The following is a 12,221-nucleotide window of genomic DNA, read 5'->3' on the forward strand; positions in this document are numbered from 1 at the left end:
AATAAACAACCTGGATAGGATATCACCTGAAGGATGCAAGGTTACAAAAAGACACATTGAATATAAAACTACTGGGTCACGGAAGTACCAGAATATGAAATGACCTGTTGTGAGATAAGATAAGACTTCATTATGCTATTGCACTGTTGATTAGCACTAAAATAGGAAAAAAAGAAAATATATGATATTAAATGATGTACCTAAGGAAATTAGACAGTTACTAATACAACGACAGGTAAAAACATGTAGACAATTGAACACAATCACAGTGACGACAAGGAAAGGTTATTACAAGTAGAGAGAGTGTTGTATTATCAAATTAAATATACGTAACACAGGAAACACAATTGCTTTTGACACTTTTTATAAATATGCTCTATGGTGGCATTCCAAATGAGTTACCAGTGGAGCTTATTATATCATGTTATATGAACGATTGATAATTGGTTTTGAAAGGGTCATTCTGCAGAGTTCCAGATAAACTGCTTAATTGTGTAAAATACACAATTCCCCAATTAATTATTACTTGCTGACATATGAGCATGAGAATTTAGAAAACCCAATAGTATAAGAACACTCTGCCTTTAACATGTTTAAACTTGTGTATCTGTATTTCTTTTCAGGCATCACACATGCATGAACTCTGCATGATAATAAGGCAAAATATAGGCGCCTAATGTTAGTGAGATATCGCTGTTGTGAGTTTATGCCACATGTTACACACTTTGTACAGCTCACAAGAAGAAAACAACTGAAACATCATTTTAAGTCGAATTAACATTTGGTATGTTTACAAATATACTTTCCGGACTTTTCAATTTTCAATTTCAAGTTAACAGAAACCATGGTAACCCTAAGACTTCCCTGACATCCCACAGTAAACATTTACTTATTACATGGCAAAAGTTTACCATATGCGCCCCGATCTATTTTGATATCCATTCTTATATTCATGTGTACTCCTTTCTTGCCCATATCATGCATATCTTTTTTCAATATTCAGAGCTGTATCCCTGTGACAAAAGTTAACCACATGCTCCCCCATCAGTTTTAATGTCCATTCTTATATTCATGTGTACTCCTTTCTTGCCCATATCATGCATATCCTTTTTCATTTTCAGAGCTGTAACCCTGTGAAGGAGGGGATGATCAATGTACACATAGTTCCACACACGCATGATGATGTTGGCTGGCTGAAGACTGTTGATCAGTATTTCTATGGAGGTTGGAATTACATGAATAAATCCGTACTCCCTTCAGCATGTTCAGCATAGTTGTTGTGATCCAGCTTGCGTCGAGCAAAACAATTTCATTTTATGAATAATCAGTTAATAGGTCAACCATGCCCTCAATCAAACTGTTCCACAAATATTTATAGTCTATGATAAGTATGAGTATTGATACAAGTGGAAACTGGCTATGCGAGTCAACTACTTTGCTTTCTTTTGTGTTGTTTGCAGACCATAATGACATTCAGACTGCAGGGGTACAGTACATCCTTGACTCAGTCATCCCGGAGCTGCAGAAGGACCCCACACGCAGGTTCATCTACGTGGAGATCGCATTCTTCGCTCGATGGTGGCGCGAACAGGACGACAGCATGAGACATGTAGTCAAAGGACTTGTCAAGGAAGGTGAGATGTGTTCAAAGGACTTCAAGGGAAGGTGAAACCTGGTCAGTTGTCTTGTCACGGAAGGTGAGACATGGTCAAGGACTTGTTAAGGAAGGTGAGATGTGGTCAGCTGACTTGTCAAGGAAGGTGAAACCTGGTCAGTTGTCTGTCAAGGAAGGTGAGACATGGTCAAGGGACTTGTCAAGGAAGGTGAGATGTGGTCAGCTGACTTGTCAAGGAAGGTGAAACCTGGTCAGTTGTCTGTCAAGGAAGGTGAGACATGGTCAAGGGACTTGTCAAGGAAGGTGAGACATGGCCAAGGGACTTGTCAAGGAAGGTGAGACATGGTCAAGGGACTTGTCAAGGAAGGTGAAGCATGGTCAAGGGATTTTTCAAGGAAGGTGAGATGTGGTCAAAGGACTTGTCAAGGAAGGCGAAATGTCGTCAGTTGCCTTGTCAAGGAAGGTGAGACATGGTCAAGGGACTTGTCAAGGAAGGTGAGATGTGGTCAAAGGACTTGTCAAGGAAGGTAGATGTCATGCTTCTAGTGTGCCTTCAGGAATTCTATTGTACACAGGAGAATTGATGTGTGTGCATCTGGAACATCTATTTTGTCCCTATGTAGGATCATAGATCATGAGAAGAAGCCATTTTCTTGAGTTTTTGATCGAAGATGATTCACTGCCTCAAGACCATGGCCATGTTGACAAATGACTTGACCCTACAGACACCTCCAGTTACTGTTTCTTCAGAGATTCAATAATTTTATTTATTGTGTTTCATTTGGTTGTAGGTCGCCTTGAGTTTATCCTTGGAGGATGGTGCATGAACGACGAGGCATCCACCCACTACAACGCAATAATTGACCAGCATGCACTGGGGCTGGAGTTCCTCAGGACCAATTTTGGAGAGTGTGGTCGTCCTCGGATAGCTTGGCAGATTGATCCATTCGGACACTCACGAGAACAAGCTTCTCTGTTTGCACAGGTAAGAAGGCATCAGGAAAGACATTGCCACATATGTACTGAATGACAGGAAAGACATTGCCACATTTATTATGTACTTCAGTGTGAAGGACTGAGTTTTCTGAAGTTGATAAAAGTGATAAAAAGGTGAGACATGCTTCCACTGAATGTCAGGTGAGACACATGCCACTTATGCTCGGTGAGACATGCTTCCACTGAATGTCAGGTGAGACACATGCCACTTATGCTCGGGGAGACATGCTTCCACTGAACACTGAATGTCAGGTGAGACACATGCCACTAATACTCGGGGAAACATGCTTCCACTGAATGTCAGGTGAGACACGTGCCACTAATGCTCGGTGAGACATGCTTCCACTGAATGTCAGGTGAGACACATGCCACTTATACTCGGTGAGACATGCTTCCACTGAATGTCAGGTGAGACACGTGCCACTAATACTCAGTGAAACATGCTTCCACTGAATGTCAGGTGAGACACGTGCCACTAATGCTCGGTGAGACATGCTTCCACTGAATGTCAGGTGAGACACATGCCATTAATGCTCGGTGAGACATGCTTCCACTGAATGTCAGGTGAGACACATGCCACTAATGCTCGGTGAGACATGCTTCCACTGAATGTCAGGTGAGACACATGCCACTTATGCTCGGTGAGACATGCTTCCACTGAATGTCAGGTGAGACACATGCCACTTATGCTCGGGGAGACATGCTTCCACTGAACACTGAATGTCAGGTGAGACACATGCCACTAATACTCGGGGAAACATGCTTCCACTGAATGTCAGGTGAGACACGTGCCACTAATGCTCGGTGAGACATGCTTCCACTGAATGTCAGGTGAGACACGTGCCACTAATACTCAGTGAAACATGCTTCCACTGAATGTCAGGTGAGACACGTGCCACTAATGCTCGGTGAGACATGCTTCCACTGAATGTCAGGTGAGACACATGCCATTAATGCTCGGTGAGACATGCTTCCACTGAATGTCAGGTGAGACACATGCCACTAATGCTCGGTGAGACATGCTTCCACTGAATGTCAGGTGAGACACATGCCACTAATGCTCGGTGAGACATGCTTCCACTGAATGTCAGGTGAGACACGTGCCACTAATGCTCGGTGAGACATGCTTCCACTGAATGTCAGGTGAGACACATGCCACTAATACTCAGTGAGACATGCTTCCACTGAATGTCAGGTGAGACACGTGCCACTAATGCTCGGTGAGACATGCTTCCACTGAATGTCAGGTGAGACACATGCCACTAATGCTCGGTGAGACATGCTTCCACTGAATGTCAGGTGAGACATGTGCTTTAATGCTCGGTGAGACATGCTTCCACTGAATGTCAGGTGAGACACATGCCACTAATACTCGGTGAGACATGCTTCCGCTGAATGTCAGAAGACATTTACAAAGTGCAAGATCGCTAAATCTGAACAATTGTTTTTATTTGTTGAGATGACGTGATGCCTAGATGAACTACAGGGCTGCCATGGTAGTTGAAGAGATGGCACAGCCAGTATATAGTAAAGTACAGACTGATAGTGACCTGTGTTATCAGTGACTCAACAGCCTTCTACTTGATATGGGCCAGATCAGTATCAGTCACAGTTTCACCTTTGTTCGAGGTTACCATCAAGTTTATCGTGAAGTATGTCAGACCTTCACAGAAATACAAAGGTTCAAATTGATTAAATATGCGAGCTTAAGACAGAATTGATGTTACAGAATGCATATGGTTAATGCTTTACATCTTGTTGTGCATGTGCAAAAAGACAAATAAATGACTTTGCCACTAACATGTGAAAATTTGTGAAAAGTCAAATTGCCTACACTGGGACATACTGAAGTATTCATTAATGAATACTCAATAAATTAGTAATTTTTCATTTTCCATTGTTAAAGAAGATCACTGGTTCAATAGGTTTCAATATTTAGTAGATCACTGGTTAAATAGGTTTCAATATTTAGTAGATCACTGGTTAAATAGGTTTCAATATTTAGTAGATCACTGTTGAAATAGATTCAACACTTAGTAAAGATTTGAACTAAGAGCTGTAACTTCATTTTGATGAAGGGCAAGAGAGTGATGCCTGTATTGAAGGAAGCAGTCATAATATCTGTGTCTGAAGATGGCCATGCGTGATGGCATGTGACCATACAAAGCCAAATCCAATGTTAAATTACATATTTCTCATGTGAGCTGCCCATGTGGTTTACCATTGTCAACAAGAGATTTAATCCTTGTATCAGCTTGTTGATACTCCATCCTCATGTACAGAAGACCCGTCAAGATCCCGGGTTAGAATGGGTCTTTAGCAACGCATGCTTGCTGTAAAAGGCGACTATGCTTGTCATCATGGTCATAACAGGTGACAAACGGGATTGGGTGTTCTGGCTCGCTGACTTGGTTGATGCATGTCATCGATCCAAATTGTGTGGATTGATGCTCATGATATCAATCACTGGACTGACAGCTGTCATATTGATGGAATATTGCCGATGGCGGCGTTAACAACAAACAAACCAAACCAAACCAATCATATTTAGTAGACCCGTGAAGATTCCGGGGTAGTAAAGGTCTTCAGCAACCCATGATTGATGTAAGAGGCGGCTAATGGGATCGGGTGGTCAGACTCACTGACTTGGCTGATGCATGTCATTGTGTCCCAATTGCGTAGATCAATGCTCATGATGTCAATCACTGGATTGTCTGGTCCAGACTTTATTATTTACAGACCGCCGTCATATAGCTGGAATATTGCTGAGTGTGGTGTTAAACAACAAACAAACAAAACAAATCATATTCAGCATGTACAGCTAATACCATTTTCATGTGTGTAATATGTTCCTCTGCCCTAAAGTACAGAAAGAACTCTGTAAGTTTAGAATGGTCAGCTGTTTACTGATAGGCATTCTGTCCACCATGTGCAGATGGGATACGATGGTCTGTATTTCGGGCGTCTTGACTACGCAGACAAGGACAGGCGACTGAACCATACAACTATGGAAATGCTATGGCGAGGAAGCCCCAAGAACATTGGTCAGTTTGTTTACTTTGTCCAAAACTGGAATATTGCCTTGTAAGTCATGACCATGCTGCTGTGCCTTGCTGTTCATTAATCAATGTCTCTGTTCAGAGTTGCAATATTAACAATATGAATGGTACTTTTTGCGACATATCTTTTTAATTTCAGCATTCCTTTCATGCTGATAAAGGAGCATTTTGGCTCCACAATGTGTAAAAGATAATTTGACAACTGTAAACATGATATGCTTTCCTGATATGTTTTTTTTATAAGGACTATGTCCATGATGTCTGTGTCCAAAGATTAGTAACATTAGCATGATTAGAGGTTTTGCTTCCCTGGCCTTTTTTCAAAAGACCATGGGAAAATCTTTTGACATGTGTAATGAAAAAGTTGTAGGTCACGGTATATAAATAACTCACAGAAAGGTTTGTGGTCACACTTTCTCGAAAATTATGAATGTATTCATAATTAAACATATTAAACTTGGCATATTCCTTCTTTAGAAGGCCCTGCTTTAAAATGGTTGTGGTCAATATGAGTCAAATGTCAAGGTCAGCACGTTAGTAAATCATGGGGTAAGACTGTTTTTGCAAGTACTTGTCAACACCTTGAGTTTAATACTGAAAAAGTCCAAGTTGACTGATCCACCGTGGTGACACTTTGCACGAGGCGCAGCTGTTTGTGTCCCCCACCGACATGCTGGTTTCCTGCTGGTCTTGCTCTGGAGTAAAAACATCTACTTTATTCATGTGACATACTGTAAATCTTGAAATTAACGCGAGTGTGAATTAAATGCGAAAAATGCGAGTGGTCTTGGCTGGCATTATTAAACATCGCATTTATGTCAACAATAAGACATTTTGGATAGCAGAAATACCAACTTAGACATACGCTGAAAACAAACAACTATGTTTTCCACATCACTGTTTATTGAACAGCACTTGTAATAAGTATATAAACAATATCATTCAAACACTAATTACATCCTGTGAATTGTCACTGCTGAGGTCAAAACAAGAGTTCTACTCACTTATGTCATCACTGATCACACCTGCAAGTCCAGACAGACGCCATCCACGCAACACAGTGTCTTTGTTCTTTGCGACTGCGTCAAAGGCCGAAACGAGCCAGCTCGCATGCATTGTTTTAGCAGAAGTACAATACTGAGCACTAATAAGCAGTTCTATTTGGTGTGTGATTGGATTAATGTAAGGTTGGATTAAGATGAGGATTCTCCTGTAAACCTGACAGAGGACATTTTCTTAAGATAACATATCCACTGATGCTTGAGAGGAGGGGGGTGTCGCATTCATATTGAGTTGCATTTTTAGCAAGGGGCCAGCATTCGCATTCTTTCAGAGACGTATTAATTTCACGATTTATAGTATATAGCCTATATGGACATTAGCAAAAGAACTTTCCGCTTGCCTCTTTATTCACGTCATTATGTTTCATGGAAATTCTTCTTATTTTAATGTGTTTTATTTTTGTATTGCTTAGTTTACTGATCTCCTACCCACGCCATAAAAATCAGAGGAAGTTGCGCAAAAACTACAATTGACACTTCAGAATAACTAAGCTGACTGATTCCAGCCTCACTAAGACAAGTGGTACAGGAGCACTGACTTGTGATTATTTTCAGAAGTACTTACTAATCATAGCTTCATGGAGAATTTGAACTTTTGAATAATCAAAGAGCTTAATTTTATTTTTATTTCAATCACCAACCAAATGCTTTGTGAACCCAGTAATAAGAAAAGCAAGGTGTGACTGTGAAATAGTTCATGTCCACCCATCTCTGTGTGATGCTGGGCGGTCGGGTAGCCTAGTGGTTAAAGTGTTTGCTCGTCACGCCGAAGACCCGGGTTCGATTCCCGACATGGGTACAATGTGTGAAGCCCATTTCTGGTGTCCCCCGCCGTGATATTGCTGGAATATTGCTAAAGGCGGCGTAAAACCAAACTCACTCACTCACTGTGTGATGCTGTATACGTTCACCCAGGTGCGAGGGCCGACCTGTTCACCGGAGCCTTGCCCAACATGTACCAGCCACCTCCAGGATTCTGTTTTGATGCTCTGTGTACAGATTCCCCTGTCATGGTAATGTCCCAGACCCTCTTTTACAGGACGCCGCTCCTTACAGGAGGTAGATTGGTTTGGTGGGACAGCAACAAGTGTCTCTGGATGTTGTTGTCATCACCCTCATCATCAACATTACTCAGCATTAATATCTTACAGACACATTATCAGTCTCTTACAAATACATTGTCAGTCTCTTACAGACACATTATCAGTCTCTTACAAATACATTGTCAGTCTCTTACAAATACATTGTCAGTCTCTTACAGACACATTATCAGTCTCTTACAAATACATTGTCAGTCTCTTACAAATACATTGTCAGTCTCTTACAGACACATTATCAGTCTCTTACAAATACATTGTCAGTGTCTTACAGACACATTATCAGTCTCTTACAGACACATTATCAGTCTCTTACAAATACATTGTCAGTCTCTTACAGACACATTATCAGTCTCTTACAAATACATTGTCAGTCTCTTACAAATACCTTGTCAGTCTCTTACAGACACATTATCAGTCTCTTACAAATACATTGTCAGTCTTTTACAGACACATTATCAGTCTCTTACAGACACATTATCAGTCTCTTACAAATACATTATCAGTCTCTTACAGACACATTATCAGTCTCTTACAAATACATTGTCAGTCTCTTACAGACACATTATCAGTCTCTTACAAATACATTGTCAGTCTCTTACAGACACATTATCAGTCTCTTACAGACACATTATCAGTCTCTTACAAATACATTGTCAGTCTCTTACAAATACATTGTCAGTCTCTTACAAATACATTGTCAGTCTCTTACAAATACATTGTCAGTCTCTTACAGATACATTGTCAGTCTCTTACAGATACATCATCAGTCTCTTACAAATACATTGTCCGTCTCTTACAAATACATTGTCAGTCTCTTACAAATACATTGTCAGTCTCTTACAGATACATTGTCCGTCTCTTACAAATACATTGTCAGTCTCTTACAGACACATTATCGGTCTCTTACAAATACATTGTCAGTCTCTTACAAATACATTGTCAGTCTCTTACAAATACATTGTCAGTCGGGGCGGTCGGGTAGCCTAGTGGTTAAAGCGTTCGCTCGTCTCGACGAAGACCCGGGTTCGATTCCCGACATGGGTACAATGTATGAAGCCCATTTCTGGTGTCCCCCGCCGTGATATTGCTGGAATATTGTTAAAAGCGGCGTAAAACCATACTCACTCACTCACATTGTCAGTCTCATACAAATACATTGTCAGTCTCTTACAGATACATTGTCAGTCTCTTACAGATACATTGTCAGTCTCTTACAAATACATTGTCAGTCGGGGCGGTCGGGTAGCCTAGTGGTTAAAGCGTTCGCTCGTCTCGCCGAAGACCCAGGTTCGATTCCCGACATGGGTACAATGTATGAAGCCCATTTCTGGTGTCCCCTGCCGTGATATTGCTGGAATATTGTTAAAAGCGGCGTAAAACCGTACTCACTCACTCACATTGTCAGTCTCATACAAATACATTGTCAGTCTCTTACAGATACATTGTCAGTCTCTTACAGATACATTGTCAGTCTCTTACAAATACATTGTCAGTCGGGGCGGTCGGGTAGCCTAGTGGTTAAAGCGTTCGCTCGTCACGCCGAAGACCCGGGTTCGATTCCCGACATGGGTACAATGTATGAAGCCCATTTCTGGTGTCCCCCGCCGTGATATTGCTGGAATATTGTTAAAAGCGGCGTAAAACCATACTCACTCACTCACATTGTCAGTCTCATACAAATACATTGTCAGTCTCTTACAAATACATTGTCAGTCTCATACAAATGCATTGTCGGTCTCATACAAATACATTGTCAGTCTCTTACAAATACATTAACTGTAGATGTAAAGACACCAAAACTCTGAAACGCTCGCATCACAGGGAATTTATTGTCAGTGTCATATCTTTAAACGTTTCACACTGAAAGTATTGTTTGCATCACGAACTGTTAACGTTGGAATTAGGCTTCCAGTGACAAAGTGACAAGGTGACGAGGTTTAGAAAACTACAATAAAATGTAAAAGAAATTTAGTTTGTGACATTTAGACATTTTCTATGTAAACATGTTTTTGACATTTCTTAAAATGTTTGCATTAATTTCACATTTTCAACTCAAGAAGTACAATAGCATATAAATGCATTTACATATCATCACAAAATGTCAGAAATACAAAAAGAAAACTTACATTTGTGCTCCAACATACTGTACTTTCATACAGACTGTGACAATCGGCAGGCAACATGGAGGATCACACAGCACATGTACACCTAATGCATGGAGATTGTGTGCTCACACCTGATCACATGACAGGAAGAAGTGAAACTGAGGTTTCAATATTGGTTTCATATTGTACATAAAAACTCATTGCTGAAACCTGGGTTTGAACACAACCAGCAACCTTTCTGGAATTCAAGTCTACATCTTTATCCTCTGGACCACAGAGAAGCATGAGAGCTCCTGAACAAATTAACATCATACACCTAATCAATAGAAAAACTTACATCTTAGCATATTCATTAACAGTCTCTTGAAAATACATAATCAGTCTCATGCAAATACATTGTCAATCTCTCCTAACAATTTGTCAATCTCTCCTTTTAACACAATGTCAATCCCCTACTAACACATTGTCAATCTCTCCTACAAGCACATTGTCAATCTCTCCTACTAACACATTGTCAATTTCCAACTAACATATTGGCAATCTCTCCTACTAATACATTGTCAATCTCCCACTAACACATTGTCAATCTCTCCCACTAACACATCGCCTCTACTAATAGTCTGTTTCTTCCAGGCACCGTGGCCAAGTCTGCTTATCGTGTCACACCGTATTTGCATGAAAACAGCACAACAGAATGTGGACATTAGTGCATGGAAGTGATACATTCTAAAACCCTTTTTTGTGTTGAGATTTCAAAACAGTCAGTGAACTGACAAAATGAAGACACAGACATGACTCAATCTAACGGCCATGTTGTCATGCTTGATGCCTCTACTTACTCTACATGAGTGTTCCGGTGTCTCTACACCTTGCTTCATGTCCACATTCTGTCCTGCTGTCTCATCTCTTATGATGTTCCGTCATGTTCTGATCTGTTCTGTCTATTTACCGGAGCACTGTACAGTGGCTCTAGCTGCTCTAGGATGTTCTGTTCTGCTCTGTAATGTGCTGTGATGTTCAGGGGAGAGGGCCGACCTGTTTATCTGTGCACTGTACAGTGGCTCTTGCTGCTCTAGGATGTTCTGTTCTGCTCTGTAATGCTCTGTGATGTTCAGGTGAGAGGGCGGACCTGTTTATCGGTGCACTGTACAGTGGCTCTAGTTGCTCTAGTTGCTCTAGGATGTTCTGTTCTGCTCTGTAATGCTCTGTGATGTTCAGGTGAGAGGGCCGACCTGTTTATCTGTGCACTGTACAGTGGCTCTAGTTGCACTAGTTGCTCTAGGATGTTCTGTTCTGCTTTGTAATGCTCTGTGATGTTCAGGTGAGAGGGCCGACCTGTTTACCGGTGCACTGTACAGTGGCTATGGTCCGCCTGGAGGATTCTGCTATGATGCTTCCTGCCGGGATTCCCCGATCATGGTAACTACAGGCTGCCCTGCCATGTGCTGCCTGTGTCTGTCTGGGGCTTGTCAGGGCCCATGTCTGTCTGTATTACGTTTGCTTTTTGTGTCTAGGGGACAGAGCGGATCTGTTCACCGGAGCCCTGTTCAATGGCTATTCACCACCAGGTGGCTTCTGCTATGACACCTTTTGTCAAGACGAACCTGTCATGGTAAGACGGGCTGCTGTCAGGCACGCTACTCCTGACCCCAGTGACCTTCCCCTTGTATGTCATCTTCACCTTGGCAACTGCATGGAGTTCCCGGGGCAGTTTCTAAATAGGTTCTGAGTAATTCATCCTCACTGATCTGTATCTGTGTCATCACAGCCTGTGAATAATCAAATCTAGGCTTGACAAACTAGTGACTGATATCATGACCAACTCTCCACAGGGTACAATGACATGCTATGAACCAGTTTATCATTGAATAGTCATCTTTTATGACAAGCAGTAGAGTGCAGGATTTCTCTTCTATCCAGGGTCCCCACAGTGCAGGATTCTAACCAGGGTCCAACTTTATAACCGTTACAGGCCACCAGTAGGATTATCAGATGACCTGTTTACTCAAGCCCTCAATAGCGGTTACAGGCAACCACTAGAAGCATCAGATGACCTGTTGACTGGAGCCCACTATAATGGTTACAGGCCACCAGTAGGAACTTCAGATGACCTGTTGACTGAAGCCCTCTATAATGGTTACAGGCCCCCAGTAGGAGCTTCAGATGACCTGTTGACTGGAGCCCTCTATAACCGTTACATGCCACCAGTAGGAGCTTCAGATGACCTGTTGACTGGAGCCCACTATAATGGTTACATGCCACCACTAGGAGCTTCAGATGACCTG

General features: G+C 41.7%; 1 protein-coding gene across 3 annotated transcripts in view; it reads left to right on the forward strand.

The window, feature by feature from the left end:
* Positions 1-12,221, forward strand: part of LOC139468449 (lysosomal alpha-mannosidase-like) — a 38,904-nt gene that overhangs the window by 3,007 nt on the left and 23,676 nt on the right. The window contains exons 2-6 of one of the 3 annotated variants that reach the window (XM_071250415.1): positions 1,122-1,224; positions 1,461-1,634; positions 2,407-2,600; positions 5,547-5,655; positions 7,647-7,744. In XM_071250415.1, coding sequence (XP_071106516.1) covers positions 1,122-1,224; positions 1,461-1,634; positions 2,407-2,600; positions 5,547-5,655; positions 7,647-7,744 — 678 coding nt within the window. Of the gene's footprint in view, positions 1-1,121; positions 1,225-1,460; positions 1,635-2,406; positions 2,601-5,546; positions 5,656-7,646; positions 7,745-11,257; positions 11,356-11,450; positions 11,549-12,221 lie in introns of all 3 variants that reach the window. The other 2 variants (XM_071250414.1, XM_071250416.1) reach the window with 2 other exon arrangements.

Source organism: Haliotis cracherodii, unplaced genomic scaffold, assembly GCF_022045235.1.
Source record: "Haliotis cracherodii isolate W230 unplaced genomic scaffold, xgHalCrac1.p SCAF_2, whole genome shotgun sequence".
Classification (NCBI taxonomy): Eukaryota; Metazoa; Mollusca; class Gastropoda; order Lepetellida; family Haliotidae; genus Haliotis; species Haliotis cracherodii.